The sequence below is a fragment of the Cebus imitator genome, unplaced genomic scaffold (genome assembly GCF_001604975.1).
Source record: "Cebus imitator isolate Cc_AM_T3 unplaced genomic scaffold, Cebus_imitator-1.0 Scaffold19, whole genome shotgun sequence".
NCBI lineage: Eukaryota > Metazoa > Chordata > Mammalia > Primates > Cebidae > Cebus > Cebus imitator.
In genome coordinates, this window is record NW_016107334.1 from 1,097,842 (window position 1) to 1,109,897 (window position 12,056).

At 38.4% G+C, this 12,056-nt stretch overlaps 1 protein-coding gene across 1 annotated transcript in view; it reads right to left on the bottom strand.

Moving 5' to 3' along the window:
• FANCI (FA complementation group I) overlaps positions 1–10,727 on the bottom strand; it is a 73,085-nt gene extending 62,358 nt beyond the window's left edge. Inside the window, exons 1-2 of the mRNA XM_017517590.2 lie at positions 10,519–10,727; positions 10,327–10,429 (exon numbers count right to left, since the gene is read on the bottom strand). Of these exons, the coding sequence (XP_017373079.2) occupies positions 10,327–10,410 (84 nt within the window). The 5' untranslated portion in view covers positions 10,411–10,429; positions 10,519–10,727. The remainder of the gene's footprint in view (positions 1–10,326; positions 10,430–10,518) is intronic.
• Positions 10,728–12,056: the final 1,329 nt, after the last annotated feature.

The window sequence follows — 12,056 nt, forward strand, 5'->3', positions numbered from 1 at the left end:
ATGATAGTGACCTAGACCAAAGTAACAGAGGCACTATGAGTTGTGTCCTCCCCACACACCAAATTTCATATGCTGAAGTTCTAACCCCCCCATGGTTCTGAATGTGACCTGATTTGGAAATTGGGTTCTTGTAGATGTAATTAACTGAGGTCATTAGAATGGGCCATTCAGTCACTAGTCCAATGACTGATGCCCTTAAAAAAGGGAACTCTGGACATAGAACATAAACAGGGAGAATGCCAGGTGAAGATGAAAGCAGAGCTCAGGTGATACAAGCCAAGGAATGCCAAAGGTTACCAGCGACCCATCAGAAGCCAGGCGAGAGACACAGAACAAATTCCCACAGACCTCAAAAGGAACCAAGCCCAACAATACCTTAATCTTGGACTTCTAGTCTCCAGAACCGTGAAACATTTAATTGATGCTATTTAAGCTACGCAATTGGTGGTACTTTGTAGCCCTAGCACACTGATATAGGAGATGAAGAAAAGTAGATAGATCTAAGATAAATATTTGAGAACTAAGAATAGAAATTTCTCAGTTTGGAAACGAAGTAGGGGGTAGTGATGAAGGAAAAGAAACTGAGGAAGACTCCCACATTTCTGGCTTACGCAGCTAGCTGGGTGAATAGTGGCATCATCCATTTACGTGGTAAAAATTTGGGATTAAGGAAGCATCTAAATCACCCTGAGGGCTTACAGAAACAAATTTCTGGGCTCTACCCACAGTTTATGAGTCAGGTCTGCTGTGGGGCTCAGAACCACTACTCTGAGATATCCAAGTGGAAGCGCCAAGTATATGACAATGAAATACGCCAAGTGGAGCATCAATGGAAACAGATGAGACCATCCAGGAAAGAATATAAAGAGAAGAGAACACCAACAGTCAATCAGTAAAAAGAGAAACAGCTGCCAGCAAAGACAATGGAGAAAGTGAGATCAGTAACACTGGAGGATAATCTAGAGACAGAAGTATCACAGAAGCCAGGATTAATAAAACAATAAACTTCATCTCTTCCACAAGTACATGAGTCTGGTGTTTCTAGCTGGAGTCCATCTCTCCATTACATATATAATAAAGAAGGATCTGACTACTCTTGCCTATACATTCCAACAGAATACTTGGTCCTTGACATAACCCTTAGAGCAGGAGTTCTCAACCAGTGGTGACTTTTGTCCCACAGGGGACACTGGGCAATGTCTAGAAACATTTCTGGTTGTCACAACGGGAAGGGTGCTGCTGGAATCTAGTGGTAAGAAATACTGCCAAACATTCTGCAGTGCACTGGACAGCCCACCACAACAAAGATTTATCCAAGCCAAAGCGTGAGCACTGCCAAGGCTGAGAAGCTGTTATTGACCTTTGAAATGGTTCAGTTTCAACAGAAAGCAGTCTGGCATAGGAGGGGGGGAAAAAGCTGGATCCAGAATCAGAAGCCCTGGATGTAAATCCTAGCTATGCCATTTACTAGCTATATAACCTGAGGCAAGTAATTCAATCTGTTATGTGTGTCCATTTCCTCTCCTCGAAGGACTGAGATAATGCGCAGAAGAACTTGCAGGGGGACTAACACACAACACGTACTCAACAGATGTTAATGTTCCTCTATCACCTCTGTCCTCTACTCTCCATCTTCCTCCTTCCACTTATGTGATCTTCAGTCTTCCTTTTCACCATGCTCAGCTATGCTTTTTACTACATTTTAAAACTTAGAGCAAGTAAGATTTAAGTATCCCTATTATCTCGGAAGGCTTCAAAATTTTAACTACCAAGTTAACAGCACAATCCAAATAAATTTCAAATTAAAAAAAAAAATAAAACATTCCTCATTTTGTATTGTCTGGTGTTTCCCTGTGCCTAGATGGAGTTTATGCAGTCTTGCAACAACACAGGTGATATCATGTCATTCTGTGAGTATCACATCGGGAAGCACATGATGTCCATCTGTCCCTCACTGGCGATATTAATTCTGACCCCACTTTATAATTACTTTTCCTCCCTCCCTTTGCCACCAGTAAGAAATTTGTAGGGAGACACTTTAAGACCATGCAAATATCTTGCTCCTCATTAATTTTCTCCATGTAAAATGGAAAAGCCCAGAAGAAACCACTGTTACCAGGTTATCAAAGTCAGTATAACCAGGAATGACATTGACATCAAGATCTCAGTGATATGATACACTAAAAAGGACATGGCACCATTTCTGTGGCCCTTATGCCAGCAATACATGACCTTGGTCCAATCATGAGACAATTCCAAACAGGCCCTAACTGAGACACATTCAGCAAAACAACTGATCAATATTCTTCAGGGCTATCATGATCAACAGAGAACAAGGAAAGACTATTGCAGATTGCAGGAAATCGGGGAAATGACAACTAAGGGAGCAGTGTAGGACGCTGAGTACAGCGCAGGACGCTGGAAAGTAAAGAGAACATTAGTGATGTAATTACTGGGGAGAGTTGGACTAAGGTTCTTAGCTTCATTAATTGTATTTTATCAATGTTTTTAAATTCCTCCCGGATTTAGCATCCATTGGTATTTCTTGCCTGGTTCAATTTTTACCATGACAGTTGCAAAGCAATGATTTTCCAATTCCTGCACTGTAAGCAAGAGAACTCCTTTCTAGCCACGTATTCATTTACTTACCTTATTTACTTAGAGACAGTCTTCTTCGCCGCCCTGGCTGGACTGCAGAGGCACAGTCATAGCTCACTATAACCTCAAACTCCTGGGCTCAAGAAATTCTCCTGCCTCAGCACCCCTCCAGTTAACTAGGAATACAAGCATGTGCCACCATGCCATGCTAATTAAAAAAAAAATTTAAACAGGAAATGTATGCACGTATATACGCATAAAAATATACATGTACACAGATACACATATATATACACATACCTGAGAAAGCCTAAGTTCACACTTGTACCTCTATTTCTAATCTAACCGCACAGAATTCTTTCTTGCCTTTCTACATTTCATATTTCCATGTCCCTTTGCCACTGAAAGAACACCGACTCTGAATATCAACACATTTATTACATCTAAAATAGTTTCAAAATTGCTTCACCCATACCACTACAATAAACAATTCTACTAAAAAGAGTTCAAGGTTTATTTGTATTTTTCCCCACCACTCCTATACCAAGACTTCGGGTAGATAATCAAATACTTAGATGAGTTCTTTCTCCCCTCCCCACCTTCAGTATGGTTGGGGTATTCTTTGTTTCTTTTTTGTAATGATACCCAGACATAGGTATGTTTTCTCTTCTTTTTCACATAAAAAGGAGAATATACACATTTTTCACATTTCCTAGAAGTGGGATGACTGGGTTGAAGGAAAATGTGTCTGTAGTCTTGCTAGCTATTACCAAATTCTAACCATGGTCATACCATTTTTCAGCAGGGAATGAGTGAGTGTCTGTTTTCCCCCAGTGAATTAATTAGACAAGAAATAGTATCTTCCATTTTAATTTACATTTCTCTTTTATTATGAGTGAAGTTGAGCATATTTTCTTATGTTTAAGGCCATTTTTATATATCTTTTAAAGGCTAGTCTCATGTTTTTTTGCCTTTTTTAAATATGATGTTTTATCTTTCCCCTCCTCACGGGTTACTTAAGAATTAAGAATATTAATCCTTTATCTGTGATACGTTACAAATATTTTTTTCCCAGTGTGCCATTTGTCTTTTGACTCTGGCCATGCAAACTTTTTAACTTATATGTAGGCTAACTTATCTTTTATGGCATCTACATTTTGTATAATACTTAGAAAGCTTTTCACTGCACTGGGCTTAAAGAGAAATTCATACATGTTTTCTTCTAACATATAGTTTTTCTTTTTATTTTTTTGAGACAGAGTCTCGCTGTGTTGCCAGGCGCCAGGCTGGAGTGCAGTGGCTCGATCTCGGCTCACTGCAACCTCTGCCTCCTGCGTTCAAGCAATTCTCCTGCCTCAGCCTCCCGAGTAGCTGGGACTACAGGCATGTGCCACCACGCCCAGCTAATTTTTGTATTTTTTAGTAGAGACAGGGTTTCACCATGGTCTCGATCTCTTGACATTGTGATCTGCCTGCCTCGGCCTACCAAAGTGCTGGGATTACAGGCGTAAGCCACCATGACTGGCCCTAACTTACAGTTTATTTATTTATTTATTTATTTGTTTGTTTGTTTGTTTGTTTTTTAAGAGTCAGAGTCTCACTGTCACCCCTGTTGAAGTGCAGTGGCACAATCATAGCTCACTGTAATCTCAAACTCCTGGCTCAAGCGATTTTCCCACCTCAGTCTCCCAAAGTGCTGGGATTACAGGGATAAGCCCTTGTGCCCGGTCCTAACATTTATTTAGATTTGTTTTTTACATTTAAAATTCTGATTCATTTGGAGCTTACTCTTGAAATAGATCTAATTTTATCTATTTTTTTTTCCAAATGCCCATCCAGTTGTTCCAATACCATCTGTCAAAGACTATCTTTATTTCAGTGTTTTGAGATGTCATTTTATCATATACTAGATTTTACTTGTAGTTGGGTCTATTTTGAGAGTTTCTCTTCTTATGCATTACCAGTTTTTAGTATTCTATTCCGTTTCTGTTCATCTATTCATGTACCAGCCATACTCTTACTTATAAAAGTTTTTGTGGTGTTTAGTCTCTGCTAGGGCTAACTCTCCCTCAGAGCTCTTTTCAGCTTTTCCCTAACTATTACTGTGTGTACAATTTTCTATATGAATTTTACCATCAGCTTATCTAGTTCCACAAAATAGCTCAATGAAATCTTTACCGGTATTAAATTGATAAATTAACTTAGAGAGAAGTGACATTTTCATGATGTTGAGACTCCTCAATCAAGAACGGGGTATCTTCCTAGCTTTCTACTTTTGTCCTTTACAAGTGTTTCATAGTTTTTTTCATATGGGTTTTGGACATTTCTCAGGTTTATTACTATTTTAACTTTTTGGTTGCTATTGTAAATGGGGCTTTCTCATTCACTGCATCTGCTGGAATGCAGTGGCGTGATCTCAGCTCACTGTGACCTCTGCTTCCTGGGTTCAAGCAATTCTCCTGCCTCAGCCTCCAGAGTCGCTGGGATTACAGGCATGCACAACCATGCCCAGCTAATTTTTATATTTTTAGTAGAGACAAGGTTTCTCCTGATTGGGCAGGCTGGTTTTGAACTCCTGAACTCAGCTGATCCACCCACCTCAGCCTCCCAAAGTGCTGGAATTATAGGTGTGAGCCATCCCACCTGGCCAACTGTATCGTCTAACAGGCTATTACGTATGAATGCTACTGATTTCTGCACATTACATTCTGCTACCTTGATGAATTCTTGTTTATAGATGGTTTTACCACAGATTCTCCAGGGTTTTCTAGGTATACTATCATACCACCTACAAAGAGAGATGGTTTTATATTTTCTTTTTCTTTTTCTGAGATGGAATCTCACTCTGTTTGCCCAGGTTGAAGTGCAAGGGCACCATCTGGGCTCACTGCAATCTCCACCACCCAGGTTTAAGTGATTCTTCTGCCTCAGAATCCTGAATAGCTGGGACTACAGGCACACACTATCATGCCCGGCTAATTTTTGTATTTTTAGTAGAGAAGGGGTTTCACCATGTTGGCAAGCTGGTCTAGAACTCCTGATCTTTTTTTTTTTTTTTTTTTTTTTTAGACGGAGTTTCGCTCTTGTTACCCAGGCTGGAGTGCAATGGCGCGATCTCGGCTCACCGCAACCTCCGTCTCCTGGGTTCAGGCAATTCTCCTGCCTCAGCCTCCTGAGTAGCTGGGATTACAGGCACGCACCACCATGCCCAGCTAATTTTTTGTATTTTTAGTAGAGACGGGGTTTCACCATATTGACCAGCATGGTCTCGATCTCTTGACCTCGTGATCCACCCGCCTCGGCCTCCCAAAGTGCTGGGATTACAGGCTTGAGCCACCGCGCCCGGCAGAACTCCTGATCTTAAGGGATCTGCCCGCCTTGACCTCCCAAAGTGCTGGGATTATGGGCATGAGCCACTGCGCTCAGCCTTTATTTTTCTATTATTATGTCTCTGATTTTTTTCTCTAGGCTAACTGCATCGGATAGCTGACCAAAACATTAAACAGCAGTGGAAACAGTATGCAGTACTGCTTTGCTCCCAGCCTTAGGTGAAATGCCTCTGGTTTCCCACTAAGATACTGAGTCTAGAATTTAGATATGTATATTTTATGATGTAAGCTGCCACCTATTCTGATTTTCTCAAGTTTTTATTAGGAATGGGTGTTGAATTTTGTCAAAGGCTTTCTCTGATCTATGAAGATAATTGTATAGTCTTTATAGTAATATACTTTCAAATATTGAACCAACCTTGTATTCCTGCTATTAAATCCCACTTGATCCTGGTATTTTTTTAAAATATGGTATTGAAATCTGTCCCCTAATATTTAAGACTTTTATATCAATATTCATAAGTGATATTAGTCTATAATATCTTTTTTCTAGGTTATCTTTATGAGATTTAGGGATATACCTGATAAAGATAGGATAAAAAAAAAAAATCAATGTTATACTTGCTCAATTCAATGTAGTACCTGCTTCATTCAAACAATTTGGAAGTTTTCCTTCAACATTTATGCTCTGAAACAACTTATGTAGCATTAGGACCTGATCTCTAAAGATCTGACAGAAGTTTCCTGTGAAACTATCTGGGCCTGGTATTTTTGTATGAGGTAGTTCCTTGATAACTTTCTCTTTTCTTCAATGGAAACTGGTGCGCTTAAGCTTTCCATCTCAAATTGGCTCAATTTTGTTAAACTGTATGTGTCTAAGAAATTATCCATTTCCTCTAGGTTTTCAAATTTATTTGCACAGAAATGTACTGTAGTTTCACAGTAGTTTTTGGAGATTTTCTCTGTATTAATGATACCTCCCCCTTATCATTTACCATTTTCTGCATGTTTTTACTCCACTGTTTTGATTATATTCATTAATGGTGGGATTTTTTTCCCCCAAAGAACCAAGATTTTGATTAATTTGATCTACTAGTTTTCTGTTCTCTACTTTATTAATTTCCACTTTTATCTTTAGTAGTATCTTCTTTTGTTGTTGTTGTTGTTGTTGACTTTCTCTTTTTTCTAGGTTTTTGAGTTGGGAATTAAGTTTATTATTTTGATTATTTCATTTGTGTTTCATTACTCATTTGCTTCATTATTTCATTTGTTAAACACTGTTGTTTTTAACATTATTCCATGGATTTTAACATGTAGCATTTTTGTCATCTGTAATTGTTTTTCAAAAATCCTGTAATTTCTGTTTGTATCTCTTTTCATCAGTTATTTAGAAGGTATTTTACTTTCCAGGTAAAAGTATCATTTGTTTTTTGATTTTTACTTTCAGTTTTCATTTCCAGTTTTATTGCATTATGAGAACAGATAATAGTTTATTATAATTCTACCTTATGGGACCTACATGTTTTCTTTGTATCTAGTATATAACACACAATTAATTTTTATGAATATTATGTGTTTAAGAAGAAAATATATTCTTATCAAAGTTCTCTCCATATATTTTAAATATTCTTTACATTTTCCACCTCTTTACAATCTGTGCTTTATTTAGTTATCCTCAGCTCTGTATTCCACATCACTAATTTTCTCTTTAGCAACGTTTAGTCTACTATTAAATAATCTACTGAGGTTTTCATTTCAAGAAGTTTTCTTTGATTGCTTTCTAAATCCATTATCTTATGGGTTCTATTCCTTCATTTACATATTTTTGTCTTGAGACAGATTTTCACTCTTATTACCCAGGCTGGAGTGCAATGGCACGATCTCAGCTTACCACAATCTCCGCCCAGGTTCAATCAATTCTCCTGCCTCAGCCTTCAGAGTAGCTGAGATTACAGGCATGTGCCACCATGTTAGGCTAATTTTGTATTTTTAGTAGACAGGGTTTCTCCATGTTGGTGAGGCTGGTCTCAAACTCCCGACCTTAGGTGATCCTCCTGTCTTGGCCTCCCAAAGTGCTGGGATTACAGGCGTGAGCCACCAGGGATGGCCTTCATTTACATCTTTAAATACATTAAATACTAGTCCAGGCAGAGTGGCTCACACCTGTAATCCCAGCACAGTAGGAGGCTGAGGTGGGTGGATTGCTTGAGCTCAGGAGCTCAAGACCAGCCTGGAAAGCATGGTGAAACCCCATCTCTGCTAAAAATACAAAAATTAGTCAGACACATGTCCATAGTCCCTGCTACTCAGGAGACTGAGGTGGGAGGATCACTTGAGCCCAGGAGGTTGAGGCTGCTGTAAGCTGAGACTGCCCTACTGCACTCCAGCCTGGGCAAGAGTGAGATCCTCTCACTAAACAAATAAAGTTAAATGCTGTATTAAGCATTTGTGTTAAATATTTAAAGTTTTTTTCAGCTTGCTCTAAATCCTTGAATATTAATTTTCCCATTGCTGGTTCTGTGACAGTCTTTCTTGCCACAGGACTTCTTATGTGTTTTATAATTTTTACTCTGAGTTCATATTCTGCGGAACATTTTATTAAATGAACTGCATGCATATATTACTGACATGCTTAACAAATCTGTAGAAGATAAAAGGTGATTAATATGGTCAACAGAAGCACACAAAATGATCTTGATGGAGTAAAACAAGATGAATCTAAAAAAGATGACAGTTAACAAATATAAAGTTTGTTGTTGTGTGGTTGTTTTTAGAAACCGGGTCTTGCTATGTTGCCTAAGCCAATCTCAAACTTCTGGCCTGAAGGAATGCTCCCAAAGTGCCAGGATTACAGGTGTGAGCCACCATGCCTGGCCCATATATAGTTTTTAACATGGGTTCTAAAAACTACACAATTTCAGAGATAAAGAAAATTTAGCTTAATATCAACATATACAAAAGTAAATATAAGAGCAATGAGACCACAATATGATGTTACTGCCAAAAAGCTGATTTTTCATTAATGGAAAAATGAAAAAAATATTAGCATTACTCTATCCTAGAATCAGAATACATTTGGAACGTTGTCTTCAATTTGACAGTATTCATGCCTTCAATTTGAGGCATGAAACTTTAAATAAATAATTTAAATATTGGTTTTAACCAGATCTTGTCCATAGAATGATTCAAGTTACTACTCATGCAATAAGCCAGCTCAAAAAATAGCTGTATCTGCACACATAAGATGTGTTAATAAATAAATAAATAAATAGCAGCTATAAAGGCAATCCTGGATAATTTCAAAGAAAAAAAAATCAAGGAGCAACCCTACATCAATTCCTAGTTAGTCTGTCAGATAACACAGACTAAGATGCACTTTGTTTCAATAATTGCAACACTAATACATAAAAATTCCCTTAAAAGGTGGGGCACAGTAGCTCAAGACTATAATCCCAGCACTTTGGGAGGCTGAGGCTGGTAGATCACCTGAGGTCAGGAGTTCCAGACCAGCCTGGCCAACAGGGTGAAACCCCATCTCTACTAAAATTACAAAACCTAGCCAGGCACAGCGGCTGGTGCCTGTAATCCCAGCTACTAGGGAGGCTGAGGCAGGAGAATCATTTGAACCCAGGAGGCAGAGGTTGCAGTGAGCGGAGATTGTGCCACTGTACTCCAGCCTGGGCAAAAGAGTAAAACCTTGTCTCAAAAAAAGAAAAAAAAAAATTCTTTAAAAACATAATACTCATCAACTGACAGAAAAAGAGAAGAAAAGGAAATCCCATGATACTCAATGTCTTTACTTGTTTATACATATATGTTGAAGAGGGATGCTTTTCCAGGCAGCGATCTGGATAGGATGAGATCACTTATCATGGAAAAAGAAGCAGTATATCAGCTGAGTGAGGAGATTTGGAAAAATAAACAGCTTCACATATAGGGCAATTACTATTCCATTTGATAATCATATACTTACAGTGAAAACAGAGGCCCTAATTTTTACTAATAATTTCAAAATACTGCTCATAAACTTAATTTCTTTAAGGAAAAATATAGAAAAGCATCAAAATGCAAAACTAATGTCTCAATCAGTAACTATAGTCTAGATATCATCTTCAAATAGGATTGTTCTAAGGACCATAAAAGTATATACAGTTGTGAAAGCATTCTAAGGCTATTTCAGATTTAAATTTGGTCACAAATGCCCTCACGTTGTCCATTTCTCTCATTCCCTCACCCGAATTTCTTTACATCTATAAATTATTATTTAATAAATCCTTGTCTCCTACAGAGAACGGGGAGTAGATGAAGACGCAACATAATTTTTCTTTCTCACATGTCCTTTGAATTTGTCATCAAGCCTGACATTCACTTTTAGCAGAACATGCTTCCTGATACTCACGTCATCTTCTTTCAGAGTCTGAAGAAATTCCTGCAGCTTATCTGCTGTTTTTTCTGCTGCTAGAGATAAAATCTTCTGGTCCATTATTGCTCATATCACAGAACTATAAGGGGAAAACATCAGAGATGGGTGAAGATTCCAGAAATGACAAACTTGATTTTTTTCCTTCCCTGTTAACTGAATATTTCATACCTATTATGCAATGGGTGCTCAACAAACTTAGGACTATCTCTGAGTAGGTGATTCTTTTTTTCTTCTTCTTCTTCTTCAGCTCAGTGTTAAGATGGTGATTCTTAACCTAACCAAAATAATCTTAAAAATTCCCCGAAAATTGCCTTATTAGGAAACTGTATTCTAATCAAGTGGTTTCATAATTTTTGCCCACACCTGTTATCATCTCACTGAGCATACTATCTAGAACCCAGCTGCCACTTAACAGCATATCAAGTATGTAATATATTATCATAAGCATGTAATAAAGTATTTAACAAATAAATGAATAAACCAACAGCACTAGAAATGCTATGTGCCAATTAAATGGTATAAAAACAAGCGAGAAGGAGAGCCCAAGAGTGTGAAGCTGCAGTGAGCTGTGATCATGTCACTGCACCCCAGCCTAGGCAACAAAGTAAGACCTTGTCTCTTTAAAAAAAAAAAAAGAAAAGAAAAACAAAGAAAGAAAGAAAAGGTGAGAAATTAACAAGGCAAAAGATATAATTGTGTTCTTAAAGGTCAAGGCTTCCCAGCAGAGGAAACCTTGAACTGGAACTTAGAGATTAAATTTAGATAGTCAAGACAACCAGACTGTATAGTGAGAAGGGTATCATGAACAAAGGCATTCATATGGGAAATGAGAAATTTATTTGGGGAAAATGAGTAGAATGGCTGAGGCAGAATCCAAGTAGGAAAATAGTGAGTAGGAAGGCTAGAAAGATAGGCTGGGAGTAAACAGGTTAAGGAATTCAGATTTTATTTCGTAAATCACTGAGAACCATCAAAAAATTCCGAGCAAAAGACAATCTCACAAGATTGAAAGTGACAGAACCTAGCATCTTTGTGCAGATTAAAGTGGGGAAAAGGTAAGGAGAAACAGCAAAGGCAGAGACCCTTTGGACGCCATTTTAGTGGAAATGATAAAGACCTGTACTAGGGTGGTGACTGGAGAATAGAAAAGATGGGATGAAATGGAGGCACAAGAAACAGACGGAATTCAGTGAGGAGCTATGAAAATAGAAGGGGAAACACAGACTAGTAGAAAAAAAATCTGCCCCTCCTCTTCCTCCTGTGTTTCCCATCTCCATAAATGGTACCATCATTCGTTCAGCTGCTCAAACCAGAAACCTGGGTGACATTCTTAACAACTTTGGCTTCATCCTTCACCACATCCATAACCAAGTCCTGTCAATGTTACCTACTAAGTATCTCCCAAATCTGTCTACTTTTCTCCGACTCCACTACTGAAACATTACTCCAAGCCACCACCATTTCTCACCTGAACTATGGCAATGACTCTTAACTTGTCCCCCTCCATGCATCAACTAAAGTGATGTTTCTGGAACACAAACCTCATTATGTGACTTATCTTCCCTCCATGCCATCCTCATCAGAAAGCTCTTCAGAGTAGCTTTCCACTGCTTTCTCATCAGTCCAAAATCCGTAAGTAAGGATAAAGTAAGTCCTGCAAGGTCTGACCCATGCCTAACTCCCCTTCATCACTCTGTTCCAGCTAT